At 38.7% G+C, this 21,491-nt stretch overlaps 1 protein-coding gene across 1 annotated transcript in view; it reads left to right on the top strand.

The window, feature by feature from the left end:
* The window catches only part of CNTNAP5 (contactin associated protein family member 5), a 796,877-nt gene that overhangs the window by 694,074 nt on the left and 81,312 nt on the right, over window positions 1-21,491 (top strand). The window contains exon 19 of the mRNA XM_072788823.1: window positions 5,306-5,527. Within this exon, the coding sequence (XP_072644924.1) occupies window positions 5,306-5,527 (222 nt within the window). The remainder of the gene's footprint in view (window positions 1-5,305; window positions 5,528-21,491) is intronic.

Here is a 21,491-nt window from a genome sequence, read left to right as displayed (position 1 = left end):
TGTGGTTTCTTTATTCTCTTTAAAACTCAAATTTCATTCTGTAGAGGAATATGGCCATAGGATTCAAATGTTTTTTTTTTCCTTTTACTGAGGTGTAATTTTCGTACATTAAAATCCATCCTTTTAAATTGTATAATGCAATGATTTTTAGCATATTCACAAAGTTGCACAACCAAACTATTATCTAATTTCAGACTACTTTTCATCACTCCAAGAAGGAATCCTATACTCATTAGTAGCTCCCTCTCCTTCACCTCTCCTCTCTGTCCCTGGAAACAGCTGATTTATTTTCTGTCACTAAGGATTTACTTATTCTGGTTATTTCATATAAATGGAATCATACACTATGTGGCTTTTTTATGTCTAGTTTCTTTCACTTAGCATAATGTTTCCAAGGTTCATCCATGTTGTAGCATTTTTCTTTTGTTCCTTTTTTTTTAATTTTCAGAGTATTTTATTCAGATTTATTCATATTTTATTTATTTCAGAGTATGTGGCTACAACACATTTTGTTGACCTGTTCTTTATTTAGTTGATGGACATCAGGATGTTTTCATTTCTTTGGTTAATATAAATAATGTTGCTCTTAACATTCAGGTACATGTTTTTGTGTGGATTTATGATTTCTGTTTTCTTGAGTGTATACCTAGAAGCAGGATTACTTCGGTCATATGGTAACTATATGTTTAACTTTTTGAGGATACTGGCACAGTGTTTTCAAAGTGGCTGCTCCATTTTACTTTCTTACCAACAAAGTATAAGGATTCCACTTTATCCAAATCCTCACCAACATTTGCTATTATCCTCCTTTTGATAAAAGACATATTATTGTGAATGTGTAAAATAGTACCTCATTATGGTTTTGACTTGTCTTTCCCTAATGACTAAAAACAATGGAAATCTTTTCATGTTCTTATTGGCTGTTTGTATACCTTCTGTGATGAAATTTTTTTTTTCAAAGTCTTGCCCATTTTTTGAGAGTTATTTTTTTTTTTATTGTTTAGTTGTAGGGATTTGCGTATTCTGAATACGATTTGCACATTAGATATATACTTTGCAAATATTTTCTCTCCTTTTCATATTCTTGATAGTATCTTGGGAAGCAAAAAGCTTTTAATTCTCCTAACATCCAGTTCTTATTGTTTTCTTTTTGTTGCTTGTGCTTTTGGCTTTAGGGCTAACAAATTATTGCCTCACTGAAGGTCCTGAAGATTTATGTCCATGGTTTCTTCTAAGAGTTCTATAGTTTTAGCTTTTACATTTCGTCTTTTATCCAGTTTGAGTTCATTTTTGTAGATGGTATGAGGTAAGGGTTCAGCTTCATTCTTTTGCCTGTGGATATCCAGGTAGTCTGACACCATTTTTTAAAGTATATTCTACTTTAGCCCCCTTCCACCGCCACCATTATAGGAAGAATCTAGGTATGACAGTCTTAGTGGTATCATTTTTTTTTCTAATTAAAAAGTTAGATAATGTATTTGGAACTCTACTTGGAAATATGTATATAGGAATTTAGGAAAAAAATCTAATTACTCAAAGACAAACATTAAAAAGAAAATCTGATTTCCTTCTCTTTTCTTTGCATTTAATCTAGTGGCAATAATTCTGTATTCATAACTACATTTATATCTTAAATTTTATTTACTTCATTTAATAGACATTTCTATATAATTCATCAGTTTTAATGATCTCAATGTATTTCATGCCGTGGGGTTGCCTCTGCTTACTTAGTCCCCAGAACAGTTTAGCTTAACAATAGTGGCACAATTCTGTACTTGATCTGCCTAAATTCAGAACCTGGCTCATCTACAATCTATATTGTGTGATGCCATTTGTGTAACTCACCTCCCAATCTCTGATTTTATCACCTATAAAATAAGAAAATTTAAAAACTCTTCACAGAGGGTTGTGATGAACATTTAATGATCATTTCACAAAGCACTCAGGATAATGCCTAGCAAATAAAGTCTCACTAAGTGCTAGCTCTTATTATTGTTTTGGAATTTTAGATTACCCCAACTTTTGCACATAAATAATGCTGTGATAAATGCATACATTAATTAGTTTTTTGGTAATGGAATTTCAGAGAAAAAATATTATCTATATTTAGGTACACTTAGCCAGTTGCCAAAAACCTGTTGAAAAATTCTTTCATATTGACCTCCCTGCCAATGCATATCACTTTTTTTTTTTTACTTTTCATTACCAAAAAACTTAATTCTCTGTAATAATAGGGAGAGTTTCAGAACCCTCATTCACCCATGAATGAGCTTCAAAAATGATCAATTCATGACCATTTTGATTTCATCTATACACTCATATAGTCTTCTCTTCCTTTATTATTTTGAAGCAAACTTCAAATATCACATCATTTCATCTATAAATATTACAACATGTTTTGCTAAAAGATAAAAGCTTATTAAAAACACAGATCCACAGGATCATTATTGTAAGAAAAATGAGTAATGTCTAGTATTATGAAATATCCACTCAGCATTCAAATTGCCAACTGTTTCATTTATTTTTAGTTTGATGTCTTGCTAAATTAATTCTAGTTTGACTGCTTTCTAAGTAATCACTAGCCTCCTCACTACCTTTATGCTTATTCTAATTCTAAATTCTATCATTATTAAGACCAGCTATTATCTATTGAGTTCCTACTATGTGTCATGCTTCTACGTGATGTTTTCAGTCCTTCTTCCCACTGCAAGAATGAATCCATCCCTACTTGTATCTGAGGTTATGAGCTGAGATTGAGTGGGATCCTGTGAGAGTGTTAGAGAAGGAATACAGTCAGGTGCCAGTTCCCATCTGTCAGACTTCACAGCTGGCTCAGATACATGCTCTTTTCAGTGCCACACTGTTGCCTAGCTGTTTCCCTTAGTTCATTGCACACTTTGCTCCTGGTCAGTGTTGGTCAAGCTACTGTGGCCACAGAGACCTCCAGCTCCAGGAATCATTGGCTCTGTCACACACATCACATTCTAGGCTATCTTCCATTGTATTTTTTGTTTTGTTTTTTTGTTTGTTTTGTTTTGTTTGATAAGTATCCTTTCTTGTCAGAAGCCAATCAGCATAATTATTTCTACTGGGTTGGTGCTCAGTAGATATTGCTAATATTGGTTCTGTGGCCTTGGAGTAACATGATGGTCATTGATGATCACATCCAATTTAAGAGTTTTCTTCTAATGAGCCCAGTAATTTTGTGTGTTCAGACAAATCACTCAGAGAGCTTAAATATGGTCAGGGAACTTAAACTCTTAGATTATAAAATGTAAGAAACTTAGAGAATAATAGAATCCAGGTGTTTTGCTGAAGGAAGCTTTATGTTGAAATTGACAGTATCTAAACATTAGACATCAAAATAATTAAACATTAAGAAAAATTAGAACTGGGACTAAGGGAGAAAGGAAGATAGAAACTTGGTAGGACATTTCTAGTTTAAAAGTGGTTCACATTTTAATTTCCTGTCCTAAGTATTAAGAAAAAATGTAATATATGTGCCCATATCGAATATGCTATTCATAACAGAATGCTCTGAATTATAGTTACATTTGAATACACTCACAACATCAAATAAAAGCCATTATTCAGTTAAGTAAGGAGATAGTAGCTCAAAATACAGGCCAAATGTCCCTGAGGAAATTTACTCAAGGAAAGTGCTTGAATCAAGCTGATGATTAACCGGAATCCTCACTGTCACAAGTCTCTGCTGCATATCTTTGTAATCAGGCGTACTGATGTCGTAACTCGAATGATAAATGCAGAACATATCCTCGGAACCTTTAGTCAAAATGAACTGGTATTCCCAATCTGCTAAGCAATATGCATAAATATGCAACTTTATTTTTTTGGCATTCTTACAGGCTGTTATAGAATTTTCACAAAGGCAGAACAAATTTGCAATAGAATTAGTAAGAGAAATCCAGATTTGATTATGTTCTAGGTGTCACCAACTCAATCAGGGAATTTCACGGGGAATTAGAAAAATTCCACATATCATTCAAGAAAAAGAGAAATCAATCATGCCTATATGGGTTCTTGTTTACTGTGCTATCTTTATGGTAGGAGGTTGCCTCCGGAATCAAGTATGTTATTCTATGAAGGAAACTTTCCTCCATGACCTGGTACTATATTACCATATAGAGATAAAAGTGAAAGAGAACTTAAGAGCAACCTGGATTGAAAAAAAAAAAGAATATGTCAGTGTTTGGATGGATACTGTAAAGGAAATTGGGATGGTTTCAGGTTAAAGTCTCTTCTCATGTGGAGAGCCTGAAGGTTCCAACTGTAGTGTCTATCTCTTGTAAGTACTATACACATATTATCTCATTTATCCCCCAGAAATGCTGTTGAAGTGGGTGTGATATTTCCCATTCACCAGGTGACAAAACAGTCTTCACAGGGGTTCACTAGCTGGCTTGGTACCACACAGCCAGGATGGTATCGAGGTTTCAGATCCAAAACCGAAGCCATACTTCCACCAGACTAAAACAATAATCTGATGTTTTAATGAGTGCATGATACAGGGAAGGTGGGTGATTTGCACATTCCTGCTAATTGAATGTCATCGGTTTGTAGATGCTGCCTTTCTCCACAGTGGTGACAAAACTCCATCCAACATGTTATGCTACAGGAATTGACTCCCATAGGAAGGCCTGTTTGCTTAAGTCTTTGCTGTCTTTGGAATTGGTTTTTACCAATTCTTAGACATCCACACACACACACACATATAAGAGTCTGGGGGTTAGCTACTCATGCCTTTTCTATTAGTTCCACAGATTCTCTGTCTTGTTTCTGGGGAATTACTGCTGCCTCCCCCAGTGTCCTATTTTCAGTAACTTAGAACTCACTCACAATCTTCCTAGCACACCAGAAAAGCACAAGCTGGAACCGTTAGAATCTCAGTTTTGAAACTAAGAAAGTCTCAGTAAAATTGATCTCTACTATGCTGGAGGCAGGGACAGTTTATCTTTGCTTCTTGAGAAATCAGCCTGGCACATGGTGGTTATCCCACAGATGTATGTTAAATTTGAACTAAACTTCAGAATTCAAATCTCAGCTCTCTTTTCTTAGCTATGCAACCTTGTTCAAGGTGCTTAACCTCTGCAAGCCTCATGTTTCTCATTTTTAAATGAGAGTAATGACTTCTGACACCTCAAACTTATTGTAGAAAGCATATTATATAATTCAGGTGAAAACCCTTACATGGTACTTGATGCATAGCAAACAATAAACAGTTATTGCTGTCCTTAATAATTGACTAAATGTTGCAATGTGTGCATTCCTCTCTTCTATTTTTCAGAGGTTTCTGCTGTTTTTGAGGCTGGCACTTCAGTTACTTATATGTTTCAGGAACCCTACCCAGTGACCAAAAATATAAGCCTCTCATCCTCAGCGATTTACGCAGATGCGGCTCCATCCAAGGAAAATATTGCATTTAGCTTTGTGACAGCCCAGGCACCCAGCCTCTTGCTCTACATCAATTCTTCTCAGGATTACATGGCTGTCCTGCTCTGCAAGAATGGTGAGTACTGACAAGCATGAAGCCTGATGGAGTGTCACAGTGGGCTAGAGGGACAGTGCATGCCCTCCAGAACCCTGCATAATTTCTACCTAAATTTGGTCCCACCTGGGCAGCTTAATTCCAGACCTCCAGCCAAAGTCTTGATTGTACTTTACCTTTATGACTTGCAATTGGTATTCAGGGCCAGTGTCAATTCATTGCTGAAGTCTCAAATGCATTGACTTTAATTTGCCTCAACTGTGTAGCAGTAATTTTTTATTATTTATTCTGTGCTGGAATCCATTAAGTGTAGAGGAGACAATCATAAGCATATCTGAATTTCAGAAGGACACTCGTCACATATATCGTGTCATCTTTGCTGCAGTCTCCTTTACTGAGGGCTGTTAAAACAACTAGCATAAATGCAGGCTGTATTAATAGAAGTTGATTGCCTAGGTCTTGGAAAGAAATGGTATATGTGAATCATAACCTGGTGCAATGTGGGGCATGGTGCTGAGAACCAGACTTTGAAGACAACGTGCACAAAATGGAATATGCAAAGGTTAGATGGGTACAGAGCCTGGAACCCACTTCATGCAAGGGATGTTGAAGGACACCAGTTCTGACAGCTGTAAGGAGAAATGAGATTTTCTTCCCTCACTGTGTAATTCCACCTCACAATGAGGAGGGTTGTTGATATAGTCATGGTCAAGGGCATTGTGAGATCAAAATCCTAGGGGATGGAACAACAGAACAAAGAGGGCAAAGACATGGACATCCCTATAGTCTGGTCTCAAATAACACGTTCCCATGATCAAGAGCATGTTCTTCCTCCTTCTGTAATTTGCTGATATAAAGAGAGTAGCCCAGGTTTTAGAACCATCCCCTGGGATGGACCATGGTGGGGCAGAGGCTTAAATTTTGCAGCACACCCTCTGCCTTCTCTAGACCTTAGGACAGAGAAGAGACTCCACAGAGACTCCAGCTATTTCTCTTGCTCTTCTTTTTTTTATGCGGGGTTGGGGTGGGGGTGGGTATTATTCTTTTTTGCTTCATCTTGCTTTCTGACTAGGGCACTGAAAATAAAGACTGATGTGTGGACCTAATGCAAGGATCAAAACTGGTGGGCATAGGAGTTGAATCATGCCTGAAGTACATTAATAATAACAGTGGCTCACTAACAATAACAGGACTCATTCATTCTAAGAGCAAATGTAAGGGAAGGAATAAAGAGAGAGAGAGGACCTGGGGTACTGACTGACCACTCCAAGACTATCTGATCTTGAAGAGCCTGTAAGACAAAAAAGAACCATTATGGGTTATTAGACCTCTTATTTATCAGCAGACCTTTGTATGATTAGAACCATTATATTAACTTGTCACATCTTAAACTTTGCCCCCATAATGTCTCTGTGATGTGGATAAGTCTGGCTGAGGATGCTGAGGCATAGATTAACTAATTAACATAGGCCAGCCAAATAATTCATGACACAGTTGGGGCCAGAAGCTAGATCTCCTGATAATCAGCTCCTCTGTTTTTCCTCTAAGCGAGACCATTCTGCTGTGACGTAGCTGGACTATAGTAAGATTGTTACAGAACACTGAGATGCATGATTTTCCCCAAACCTTCTTTTAGGTGTGATTCCATGGCACATCCGTACCTGCCAGGCTGTGCCTATTGATACAGACATTGCATAACAGGAATAACTATATCCAATTACATATACGTACTACTCCATATGCTCTCTCTCCCTCTCTCTCTCTCTCTAAACACACACACACACACACACACACACACACACACATGCACATTCTGGGCACTATTCTCTTTTTTATTTAATAATAAATTTATTTTTTATTGGTGTTCAATTTGCCAACATACAGAATAACACCCAGTGCTCATCCTGTCAAGTGCCCCCCTCAGTGCCCGCCACCCAGTCACCCCCACCCCACCCTCCCCCCCTTCCATCACCCCTAGTTCGTTTCCCAGAGTTAGGAGTCTTCCATGTTCTGTCTCCCTTTCTGATATTTCCTACCTATTTCTTCTCTCTTCCTCTCTATTCCCTTTCACTATTATTTATATTCCCCAAATGAATGAGACCATACAAAGTTTGTCCTTCTCCGACTGACTTACTTCACTCAGCATAATACCCTCCAGTTCCATCCACGTCAAAGTAAATGGTGGGTATTTGTAATTTCTAATGGCTGAGTAATATTCCATTGTATACATAAATCTGGGCACTATTCTAATTAATGTGGACATCTCTTAATTCTCACAACAATCTTATGTGGTTGGTGGTATTAATCTCATAGCTCCAGAAACTAAGGCATGCAGACACTACATAACTTGCTTAAATTCTCACAGCAAGTAAGTGAAAGAGTTAGAATTCAAGCCTCCCTCCCTGACTTTGGTAGCATATTTTGTGTGTGTGTGTGTGTGTGTGTGTGTTTTTAAGATTTTATTTATTTATTCATGAGAGACACAGAAAGAGAGAGAGGCAGAGACAGGCAGAGGGAGAAGTAGGCTCCCTGCAAGGAGCCCATGCAGGACTCAATCTTCGATCCCGGGATCAGGACCTGAGCCAAAGGCCGACGCTAACCACTGAGCAATCCATGTGTCCCGCGTATTTTGTGTTCTTAAACCACAGCTCTAAATGAAGGGTGTTATTTATTTTCTGAAACACAGTGTGTTTTAAATAACTTGAATTTATTTAACTGGGAAGAAGTCTTGAATTTGACCTGATCGCCTATTTTCTTATACTCACTTCCCTGAAAGTTCTACTTGACCCCATAGATATTTGCATTTTCTAAGCACTGGCTAAGTACAGGAAGCAAGGAAATATTTGTGCCATCTTTGTTTGCTTTTTTGTTTTAAGCTCAGGTCCCAGGGCGAGTGTGAAAGTTCAGGCTTCATATCTGACTCTGCATCAAGGAAGACAGGTGTCCAGGCAGTGGCTAGTCATGGAGTGCTGTGCCCTCCTTCCCCTCACTCTGCCTCACAGAACCTCCTACCCCAATGCTCTAAGGAACTCTTGTCACACTGGGCAGTGGTAGATGCATTCATGATTTAGGATCCTGGGCATTTCCTGCCATCTTATCCTATAGAGATGCAGTAGAGGTATGTATTCATTCATTCATTCATTCATTCATTCCCTCACCAACTCACAGCACAGTATCAGGAACTGTGGAGAGCAAGAAAAATAAACAGGATACTATGCTGTCTAAATATGATAAGGAAAAAGACTCAAAAGAGAGACTTATGGTTTTTGATGGACAATCTAGATACATGAAGGAATCAGATTGTCCAGATTTCGCAAGCAATCTAACCAGAAGTTATATTTTTGAGAATGAATCTCCTAGGGATTCAGGGGTTAAAACAATAGGGCAAATGCCTTGAGCAAGAGTGGATTTCTTGTCATCAGAGGTCTTCAAAAAGTAATTAAATGACAATTTGTTGGAGAAACTATAATAAGAATTCTGGCAGTGGATGAGAGAGAAAAATAATCTCTGAGTTTCTTTCCAAGTCTAAGATTTTGTGATTCTCTATTCCCTTCTTATGTAGTCTTACATTTATATTTCTTTCTGTTGGAGCTGCATTTGCAGCCTTTGAAATGTTTCTACAAGGAATTCATAATTGGTATTGGTATGCTCATGGTATTAGGCCACTGACCTAATTGCCAGTGAATAATACGGGAACCCTGCTTCATGGAAAGCTAGGAATACATTTAATAACACTTTGATAGACTTCAGTGAGAAATATACCCCTGAAAATACTAATGGAAGTTAAGAATACCTGTAGCTTGGGAAAACAAAACAAAATAAAACAAAACAAAAAGATAGCAAACATGGTAAAGGGTTAACTAGGGAAGGTCTTTCTCTGGAAGGGTTTTATAAGATTGATTCACACCTCTCTGAGATGAAGTTAAGAGTTTTCTATTAGTGCAGGTTTCTTAACCTTTCTTTGGCTTAAGACACCTCTGGGAATCTTATGGAAATTATGATGAGAGGATCACACTTAAAAAGAGTGCTTTTTGTTCTCCCCAGGAGGAAGGAAATGCCCATAGCCATGTCATACAAAATGGCTCCAATTTCAGCACTGTGGGTTAAGAAGCCAGGAGGTGGAGACAAGTGGATGAACTGCATAAATACTGAACAAAATCCTTGGCTTGCAAATCTATTTAATATGGGTATACAGGCCAGAGGAGAGAAGAGCAGTGGGACTCAAAGTCATACTTCCACGTCTCTCCCTGGCAGGGGTTTGGTTTGGCACGCCTGGAATTTTTCTTTGCCCTTTATCATTTTTCTTGAAATTTCTCCAACTAGAGACTTATTCAGGTTAAATTGTAGCTGTCTTTTGGAATGAAAACAGGTCCTTTTTCCTAGAAGATGAAAAGGATTTTCATTTCTGGGATGGAAGATTAGAGAATGAAAAGGAGGCATTTGGGGTTAGAGAGTCCTTAGGAGAGTAAAGATAGTTGTGTTCTCCTAGGTTGGAGCTTTGGACAGCAGGCAACTTCTTGGAGGTGTAGCAGTTGGAGAAGAAGTGGCATATGAGGAGGAAAGGGTCCAGAGAAGGCAATGAGAGTATTCTAAAGAATAAAGAATATTTTAAAGAATACACATAAATTTCACAGCATTTTATTGAGCAATGGCTCTGCCTTCTGCACGGTACCAGGGAGTTCACCTTCAGATTTGTCGTTTAACAAATATTCAGAGTATCTACCATGTGGCAGGCACTATTTCATGCAGGGAAGAGATGGATTCAGACAGGCTTCTGCCTTTAAGGATCTAGTTTTGGATACAACAAAGAAGGACAACAATGTGTCATAGATGTGAGATAGAGTCTGTTCCAGGTAGATTGAGGCAAAGAAAGGAAGACTGACCGATTCATTCTGGGAGGGAGGGTCAAAGGGGCTTCAGGGAGATACTGAAACTTCAGTTGAGACATGAAAGATAAGACAGTGTTTTTCAGGCAGACATTAGATATTTGTTTAATGAAACGAGAGATTTCTTTGACTGTTCTTCATTTTCTCCATTTCATTTCCACTGCATGTGAAATATACATATTTTTTCCTATCAATTCCCCTTTTTACTCTTTCCTCGTATGTCCTTCTTGACTCCTTGATAGTAAAAATGTTTCAAAAAATCAAATTTAGAATATATGCTAAGTCTAAGGCCATCAACCTATGGTGAAATCATTTGGATACCAAATTCAAACAGGACCCCCAGGTCACCTTCCCAAGGTGGCTCTTCAGCTGCCTTCCAGCACTAAATCGTTTGTCTGGCTTTGCTTCAGCATTTCCTTTTTATCAATCATTTTTTTTTTAACATATACATTCACAAGGATGTGCTGTCTGCATTTGTGATTGCACACACCTTGGAGGGAATAATGATGAACCCAGACACTTTACATTTTGAATAGAATGACTCAAGGGAGACAAGGGTAAGGAGGAATCCAGTGAGGGAGTGTCTTCAAAGTACAAACTTCAACAGCTGCTAACCAGGGCTAGTTTGACCCTAGACTACTCTCTGCCTTTGCTGCTTTCTTGCAGAAGACTTCCAAAGTTTAGTGCTGCCTCCTATCACTCCCTCTCTGACACCAGCAGCGTATATTTGAGTTCCTCAGAGCAGCAGAAATGTTGATAAACAGGCAGAGAAAAGCACATCTCTCAAGGCATCACCATGACCATCTCAGTCGCTGGGCTCCTGTCAAGCAACTTCTTGCTGCTATTGAACTTAAAATTCTCCACTGTCTTTTGATATCTGCAGGACTATTTTGGTTGATGCATTTTTTCCATTTCTGGGCTTTCCAATAATCTCTTGTTGTGGGGAGATACAGGTCTTGCTGTGCTTTTCTCCTTCATTTCAGAGTAATGTGTTTATGATACATCATGACTTTGAGAGGCTATCAGTAGTCTCTCCTCATCACCTCCTCTTATAGGAAGGACAAAAATGTGGGCATGCACAAAAGGCACCTCCGGAATAGACAGTTAATCCACTGTTCCAACGGGAGGGCCTGAGTACAGAAATGAAGGTATGATGAATAAAACTAGATCTAGGTTGGGGCACCGGCATAGCTCAGTCAGTTAAGCATCTGACCCTTGGTTTTGGCTCACATCATGATCTCAGGGTTGTGAGATTGAGTCCTTTGTCAAGCCCTATATTGGATTCCATGCTCAGTGCAGTCTGCTCAAGCTTCTCTCTTCATCTACTCTTCCTCTGACTCATGCTCTCTCTATATATATACACGAAATGAAGTCAGACGCTTAACCTACTGAGCCATTTGGGTGCCTGTCCTTGTATTTAGAGTAAGAAGGAAGTCAAGGTTAATTTAGATAATAAGGAGAAAACACTGATCTGCTAGGGTTAGTGTTCTTAAAAGAGGCAATACCAGATTTTCTCCTGTCTCTGTCTCTCTTTTCCACATAAGGACGTAGTGAGAAGGTGGCCATCTACAAATCAGGCAGAGAGCCCTCACTGGTGACTGAATTGACTGTCACCTTGATCTTGCTGGCATCCAGAGTTGTGGGAAAATAGATTTCTGTTGGTTGGTCTACGTAGTCTGCAGTTTTTTGTTATAGCAGTTCGATCAGACTAAGACAAAGATCAAATGAGATAATGCAAGAAGATGTGCTTCATAGACTGTAAAGAACAAAACACATTGCATTTCCCATTGATAATAATAAAAATAATAATATGAATTATCTGAATGCTTGGGTCTACAGAGCATGAATGTGAAAGTCAAGATTCAGGATGACTGAGATTAAATTTTAATCAAATAGGGCAAAGAGAACATGAAAATCACCCATTGTCTAGAGGCAGAGCATCTAGTTGGGATGAGGGCATTACCTTGAAGAAGGAGAAAGAGAAGGCACAGGGTTATCAACCTCCATGTTAGCTGTTGTCATTAGGTACCAGCAGCAGCTTTTGATATATGTAAGTATGAAAACAAAAACGCTTTAAGAACAGCTTTCTCAAATCCCTCTTGAACTAGACTTTTGGAGAACTTGCCTGATGTTTCTGAAATAAAGACAGACAGAGACAAAATAACTGAAGAACAGATTCTGTGCACAGGACTAAGTAAGCTCTCCTCACTATAGGGCCAGGCCCAGCAACATGTGACTGAAGGGATATAGTTCAATGCTTGGAAACTCCAACCTTAAGCCCAGCCCCTCTGGCTGTGGAGCTGGCTGGACAGTAAGCACCAGCATCAAGGAAACCAAAATAGGAAGAGCAGAGTTACTGAGTCAGTGTTCTAAGTCTCCGGGTAAAAAGCAATAATCAAAGGCCAGTATGTAATTAAGGGTAACAGAAATGACAAGGGGCACCTCAGTGGCTCAGTTGATTGAGCATTTGACATTTGGTTTCATTTCAGGTCATGATTTCAGGGTCCCTGACAGGCGTGGAACCTGCTTTAGAGTCTCTCTCTCTTCTTCCTCTATCCCTCCCCTGCCTTTCCCACCTCATACTCTCTCTCTCAAAAACAAAACAAAAATAAACAGAAAAACAACCCCCCCCCCAAAAAAATACAAAATACAATTATCTCTACAAACATTTATTTACTACCTACTGTTTTTATCTGCCAGCGCTGCCATAACAAATTACTAGACTAGTAGTACTAGTTTCACAGTACTTTCTCACAGTTCTGAAGACTGGAAGTCTAATATAAACGTGCCAGTTGGGTCAGTTGGGTTAGCTCTCCCATCAGATTATAGATGACTCCTTTCTTACTGTGGGTTCACATGGCCTTTTCTTAGTATGCATGTGCCTGAGAGAGAAAGAGAGCATGCTCTGGTTTCTCTTCTGTAAAGGACATTCATCCTATTGATTAGAGCCCCACCCTTATTTAATTAGCCACAACTACTTCCCTAGAGTCTCTATTTCCAAATATGGCCACAAAGGGATTAGGGCTTCAACATAAGAATTGGGGGGAGGGGTATAAACATTCAGTCTACAACACCTACTATGTGCTAGATGCTGTCCTATGTGCTCACATTAGAAGAACAAATAGGGTATATATAGTTGGCTCCAGGGAGAAACTTAAAGTTGGACTCCATATACAATTTTCATCTTTGTAAGGTCAGCATCTAGCAGAAAACTTAGCACAGAGTTGGCCTCTGGTATTCTTGGATTGAATTATGCCTAGCAAGTGTCAGGACTCCCCAGAGTCCATGAGAGGTCTTTCTAGAATGCCAGTGGGGCTGTATTGGGGGGAAATACGGCAGTCCTCAGTCTATCACAAAAGGTTTTCAAGTAAATTTGGGCATGAACATACATTATATTAATTATTAATATTCTTAATTCTGGCCTTCCTGAGATTCCATTTTGTCACCTGTGATGTACTTTTGAGAGGCAGGGTTGTTTGGGTAGTGGAGCTCTGTGGAGCTGGCATTCTTTGATTTTATTTTCTGAGGGCCTTTGGGATCTTTGTACTTTCTCAATTTAAAAAAAAAAAAAAAAAAAAAAACTCCTTAGAAATTTTCTAAGAATTGAGCAACTGTTTTTATTTTTTTTTCAGCAAAGCTGGTTGCTTACAACTGTACTGTGAGAACTAAGAGAATTATTATCTGCTTTTATGCTTCATTGTAAAAAGAGAAAAGGCGTGCCCTTGGTTTCTTCATCTGTAAATTTGGGATAATTGCAATGGTCAAGGGTCGTGCAGCAATGTTGTTGAGGATTAATAAGATCCTGTCTGTAAAGGGTTTGAAGGAGCTCCGATGAAAGATGTGGGATAAATACAAGGAAGAGTTATTATAAAACAGAGCAAAGCGCTGGCTGGTGATTGAGCCACCTTGATATTTTTTAAAGCCAGGGTTGGAGAGAACAGGGAACTGAATGGTTAGCTTTTGGACTAGAACTCTAATTAGGAGTTTAAAGATTAAGAAAGTAGTTGAAGTCTGTGTGAAGAAAGCTTTTCTCAGAGAAAAGACATGTTTTTATTCTTCTTAGAACACTGGATCTGTAAATACTTACATCTCAAGACGTGAAACAGTCAGCAGATAGTCCAAGCTTGGGGTTTATTCAGTTCTCTGTGCAGTTAATTACCTTTTGTGCAGCAAGTAGGCCTTGGATTATCATTATTTCTCTTCATTCAAAGTTATTGGAGATGTGTTTCCACTTTAATAAGTAGCTTATTCTCTCAAAGTTTAGAAATGAGAGCTCTGGAAGTCGAATCCCCTATTATAAAGCTGCCGTGGAGACATGGTAAGCAGGCTTTCAATCTTACGAGTCCAGTCTGAATTTCTAACACCGCCCACCAGAAACCTTCCCTAACCTTCTAGCTCAAAAACAGTTGATAACAGCTAATATTTGAGAAGTGCTTAATGTGTACCAAAATGTAGTTTTAGCAGTTTTAGTTTTGTGTTAGTTCATCTCATTCCCTTACATTGGCTGTGAAGTTAGTACCAACATTTCCAATTTTATAGATGAAGAAACTTAGGCACAGAAAGGTTTAAGTGACTTGTCCAAGAAGACACAGCATTGAACCAGTGAGGCTGAAAAGTAAACACTGCTGGTCTCTTTTTAGCCTATGAACTATTCTCCTCTGTTCTCTGACCTCTCATGGTTCTGTGTGCTACTTTCATGGAACCTGCTATTTTCTTTCTGGTGCTTGCTTCAGCTTTTATGTAGGGTGTGTGCTATTGTCAGGAAGGACATATTCACTCCCTGTAGTCCTTCACAGTGCCTTGTTTCCAGAACTCTGTTTAAAAGGTGGGCCAGACAGAAAGGATGGGGCAAATCTATAACGAGGACTAAAACCCTGTGGGATATTTAGAAATGCATTGCCAGTGGAAGAGGTGCCAGATATCTCCTTCTATTTGGTAAATTGTACTTTGGTGCACACTGAAGCACACGGGACTATCCAGTGGAAACAAAACAAAACAAAACAAAAACAGACAAACTAGCATTCCTTATTGATGCCAAATTCTGTGATGCAAGTTGCAGTGTATAGCTAGAGCCCCTGCACAGAGACTAGCCAAGCTAAATTTGACAGTCACTGTTGAGTGAAAGTTTGAAGTGAAATAGAACATGGGGGAGTGCTACTTTCTCAGAACAAGTGATTTTAATATTATTAATAGGGCTCAACAGAACTTTTCTGGTTCAAAAAAATCTTGTGTAATAAATAGATGTTCTTATTTAAACATGAGGGATAAATATATAAATTTATTGCTGTTCTCTTCATACGCTCCTCCACAATGACATAAAGAAATTTAAAAAAAAAATAAAAAGGTAAGAACCCCAAAAGACAAAGAATCAGAACAGAGCTTATGATGGGTAAGAAATATGAAAATATTTTTAAAAACTGAACAGCAGATGGAGGAGGAAAGCTGCCTCAGTCCAAGTCACTAGGAAGGGATGCTAATGGGATGGTTTCATGAGAAAGGATCAAGCCTGGGCATTCTGTACACCATGGAGTCCAGGGTGAGGCATGAAGTCAGAGAAGGGAAAATGAGAAACTCTTACAGAGAACTGTTGACCCTAAATCTGTTTTTCCTTGTCTAGGAAGACAAACAAGTTCCTTTTCACCTCCATCCCAGAAGATCAGACATATTTAGTAGCATATAGAAATTGAACCAGAGTTTCCAAAGCTGATGGCAAGATCTAGATACAGGGCTAAAGGGAGAAAGGGCCTTAACTTTCCCTTCTTCCAAGAGCTCTTACAGAGATGCATTTCTTTCTTCATGTAGGAGATGAGAGAGTTTTTCACAGAAGAACTGAACAACTCCATGAAAAATATATGTGATAACTGGAATTTTAGGAATGCCTCCATTGAAAAGAATAGTTTACCCATATAGTCACCTATTGGAAAACTCAGTCCCTGCACAAAATCTTCAATCCAATTTATAGTGCCTCAGTCACAGATGTGAACAGATGACCAGGACCATCACATATTTCCATAAAACCTCCAAGATGAAAGAAAAAGATCAAAGCAGATAAATAAACAGAGATAAGTGCAGAAAACAGGGATAATGTGAAAGGTAGAAGAAACTAAAAATATAGCATTTCAGGGAAGTAGGAGAATATATAAATCTATGACGCAAGAACGTGATTCTTTAAACTAAAACTAGAAAACAATAAGTAAGAACGCTTGGAAATGAAGTAGAGATGATTGTTAAAAATCTAGAAAGTTGGAAGATAGATAACACATTTGAAATCTCTCTGAAGGTCAAACAAAAAATACCAAAATGTGGGCAATATGAAGACAAAAGAAAATTGGAGGGCAAAACATGATGTTCACTATCTAATTGTATTTATAAAAAGGGGAATAGGTGGGGAAAGTACATTAGCAGAAGTGTACTAAAAAATACTTTATAGGATAAAAGAAATTGGATGTAAAACTGCTTCTCTACCCAGCAGTGAACAGACTCACACATAAAGGCAAATGGAGAACCCTAACTTTGCTAAAGACAGGATTAGGACTCAAACTAGCAAACAACTTAACAGAATCACTAGAAATTTGAAGATTTTGGACAAGTATCTTCACAATCCTAATGATAAATGGTTTTCCAACTGGAATGCCATGCTTAGTCCAATTATTAGTCATGTGTGAAGATATGAACAATTTCATACGTAAAAGGGTGGAGGTAGCTTGGGTGATTAAGACTCCCTAAACACCTTTTTAAAGATACTATTTGATATGCATATATTAGTCATCAGAGTCTGTGTAAAAAATCACCCCCAAATTTAGCACCTTTAAACAACAAAAATGTAAAAAAAAAAAAAGAAAAAAAAAATAAACAACAAAAATGTATCCCTTTACACAGTTCTGTGAAAGGTTGGAAACCTAGGATTGGCTTAGTTGGATGTTTCTGGCTCATGGTCTCTAGTGAGATCACACCTCTTGACCTGGGCTGCAGTAGTCTGAAGGGACTGGATAATCTGCTTTCCAGCTCCATCATGTGGCTATTGACAGGAGCTTTCAGTAATTAATTCTTCAACTTTTTCACAGGGCTTCACAGCATGTCAGTTAGCCTCCCCAAGAAAAAAAATGGTGGAGAATAGTGGGAAGAAGAGAGAGAGAGAGAGACAGAAACAGAGAGAGGGAGAAAGAAATACACAAAAAACAGAGTACCTATGACAGAAATTGGGGTATTTTTAGAACCTAAACTCAGCAGTGACATCTAGTACAATGTGATGTTGAAGGAGGTGACATAAAGTTATGACTACTGGAAGATAGGGATCCATGGTGCCATTGTAGAGGCAGCCTGCTACAATGTGCTTCATCCAAAAAAAAAGAAGTATATCCAAAAGAATGATATGAGATCCAGGAAACAGGTCTCTCCCCCCCCCCCCCCCCCCCACAGAACAGGCAAGGTAATTTTGGGATAATAGCTACAGTGAAATCCTAGTGAGGAACAAGTCCAGACCAGTGGTTCTCAACTGGGCATGATTTTGGCCCCCAGGGGATACTTGGTAATATTTGGAGACATTCCTAGTTATAAAGATGACAAGCACAACTAGTGTGTAGTGGATAGAAGCTAGGGATGATGCTAAATATCTTAAGGACCCCAGCCTTCCTTCTCCCTAACCCCCCATGCCCCCCCACAAAGAATTATCTGACTCAGAATGTCAATACCTTAGAAGTTGAGAAAACCTGGTCCTGAATAAGGCATATTGACAGAGGACTTTTGAAGAGAAGCTCTTACAGAAAACATACAAGCGACAGATACCATCAAAGGGTGATACTTACATCAGACACAACAACATGGACTTTGAAAACCAACCTAACCAAAATTGTAACTTGCCTGTATTGGAAATATGGGGAGAATCGACCCATATGTGACTGGGTCCAAGGAAGGTAATTCCTCCTCTGCCATTGTGGGAAGGCAAAATATAATATTTAAAATTAATGCACCAGGAAAGAACAACATATTTAAGAAAATAAAGTTGAAGGAAAATAACAAGAAAACTTACAGAACTAAAAGTCAAAGCATAGAAGGACGAGGGCCCATAGTAGGACGGTGTGGGGAAGAAGTTGCTTTGTCTTGTTAAATCTTTCTATATTACTGACAAATACCCACCATTTGCTTCAACGTGGATGGAACTGGAAGGTATTATGCTGAGTGAAGTAAAACAAATTGTTTTACTTCTATAACTGTTAAGCACACTTTATTGAAGTGGCGCACGCCAAGACCACTAAGAAGTCATCTTACTGCCAGAGCTCTTTCAGGCCTTAACTTCCATGGGTTTGCTACAACACATTATGCTGTTGACTGCTTCTTCAGCCTTCTCTGTGGATACCTCATCCTCAGGCTGCCCTTTACATACTGGCTTCCTTGGGGCAGTTCTGGGGTTTTTTTTTTGGAGTAAGAATACACCTTTACTGAGATATCATCTATTCTCGTGACTTCATTTAGTGATTATGTAGATCTTCGTGGCTTTGGGAAAATTGTCCCAACTGCTTGACGGGGCAATGTTAATTGGCTGTCATACAGACTCCTCAAGCTCCACGTGTCCCAAACTAACCTCAAGCTTACCCCACCTCCAGCACACACAGGTGCATACACATACATGCATGCACACACATGTAATACACACATACACATACATATGCACACAGATACACTCATGTAGACATATGTTCATGAACACATACACGTAAGCACACACACACATACACATGCACATAGCTACATCTTCCCTTGCTTGAGTCTTTCCTTTCTCAAAGGAGTGCTCTATGTTCATGCAATCAGAGACATGCTTCACCCATATGTTCATGCAATCAGAGACATGCTTCACCCATATCTTCCTTTTCCTTACCCCTCCAGAGACCATCAATCACCAAGTTTTATTCTACCCTCTTGCATCACATTGTATTTACTTCTTCAGTCTCTTACATCTGTCAATTTTGTACACCCTCACTGGGTTCTCTTTGCTCTAACCATTTAACCCCAGGATCAGATTACCACAACAGTGTCCAACAATAGTTTCTCAGCCTCCAGGCTGTGCCCTTTTAATTCATTCTCTATTCTGACCAGGGTGATCCTTTTAAAATTCAAACATATTCATGTCACTCATTTCTGATAGCTCCCACTGCCCTTGGGCTAATTTCCCAACTTGGCTCAGCCCTAGGTCCTTGCTTTCCTGTGAAGTTTCAATTCATATTATTCTCATACCCGACTGTACCCTCTCCTCATATTGAATTATGTTTCCAGGATTGAATACATCTTGCTGTTTCACCTCTGTGTCTTTGAACAATTTGCTACCTTTGCTTGAATCATTCTTTCCTTTCCTACCTTCATCTCTTCTTTGTTGGCAAATTCTTATTTCTTCCAGTCTAAATTTAATGTCACTTCTGGGAAGCATTCGAGTTCCCTCCCAAATACTGTGTTAAGTGCCCTTTTACCAGGTTTCTGCAGCAGCCTGTTATCGAAATTGTCTCAGTCTCTGCTAACTTGTTGGATCCATCACTATAACACTAATTTAAGGACTCAGCACGGGTCCAGGACCATTGGAGGCCTGATATGTACACATGATACATACATTGCCACTATAGACAACATTTTCATGTGAAATTGCTTGAGAGCTTTTAATGAAAATGGGGCATTTTTTTTTTTTTTTTTTGCCAAGCAAAAGAGCCCTTTTAGAAGCATATTCTAATGGTTCATCTTCAAAAGAGTTCACTGTCATATCTTTATGGTGTACTAAAGTGCAGCTAAGAATCAAGCAGAATAAATTAAATTGGATAACAACTTTACTTAAAAGCATGAAGCGAAAATGAGAGAAAAACCTTAAGAAATAGCAAATCACAAAACTGGATTACCATTATCCTTTTATTTCTAATTTTGATAGGTATTTTTCCTCTCAACGTACATGAAGGGTCTGGGGAAAGGTATCTTAAAAGAGAGGCAGTGTGAAACAGATAAAATATTGCATTTAAAAAGGGTAGAGGAAAAGCTGTGAACAGGTCATCAGCTCCATAATGGTACTGCTGTTGGGTTTTAGTTGTTTGTGATGCCATCCTTAGGTGGGGCCTCTAAAAGACAAATGAGATTATTATTTTTTTTTAATGTTTTACTAGTTGTTTTATTATAAAAGTTCTCAAACATACAGAAAGATAGACTATATCTACTCAACTGCCACACCGATAACATATCCACCACCTCCATTTATTTATTTATTTTTTTAAATTTATTTTTTATTGGTGTTCAATTTACTAACATACAGAATAACACCCAGTGCCCGTCACCCATTCACTCCCACCCCCCGCCCTCCTCCCCTTCTACCACCCTAGTTCGTTTCCCAGAGTTAGCAGTCTTTACGTTCTGTCTCCCTTTCTGATATTTCCCACACATTTCTTCTCCCTTCCCTTATATTCCCTTTCACTATTATTTATATTCCCCAAATGAATGAGAACATATAATGTTTGTCCTTCTCCGACTGACTTACTTCACTCAGCATAATACCCTCCAGTTCCATCCACGTTGAAGCAAATGGTGGGTATTTGTCATTTCTAATAGCTGAGTAATATTCCATTGTATACATAAACCACATCTTCTTTATCCATTCATCTTTCGTTGGACACCGAGGCTCCTTCCACAGTTTGGCTATTGAGGCCATTGCTGCTATAAACATCGGGGTGCAGGTGTCCCGGCGTTTCATTGCATTTGTATCTTTGGGGTAAATCCCCAACAGTGCAATTGCTGGGTCGTAGGGCAGGTCTATTTTTAACTGTTTGAGGAACCTCCACACAGTTTTCCAGAGTGGCTGCACCAGTTCACATTCCCACCAACAGTGTATGAGGGTTCCCTTTTCTCCGCATCCTCTCCAACATTTGTTGTTTCCTGCCTTGTTAATTTTCCCCATTCTCACTGGTGTGAGGTGGTATCTCATTGTGGTTTTGATTTGTATTTCCCTGATGGCAAGTGATGCAGAACATTTTCTCATATGCATGTTGGCCATGTCTATGTCTTCCTCTGTGAGATTTCTGTTCATGTCTTTTGCCCATTTCATGATTGGATTGTTTGTTACAGAATGGGAGAAG

This window comes from Canis lupus, chromosome 20, assembly GCF_048164855.1.
Source record: "Canis lupus baileyi chromosome 20, mCanLup2.hap1, whole genome shotgun sequence".
Classification (NCBI taxonomy): Eukaryota; Metazoa; Chordata; class Mammalia; order Carnivora; family Canidae; genus Canis; species Canis lupus.
The sequence above is the reverse complement of the archived record's forward strand: the minus strand, read 5'-3'. Positions and strand labels throughout refer to the sequence as shown.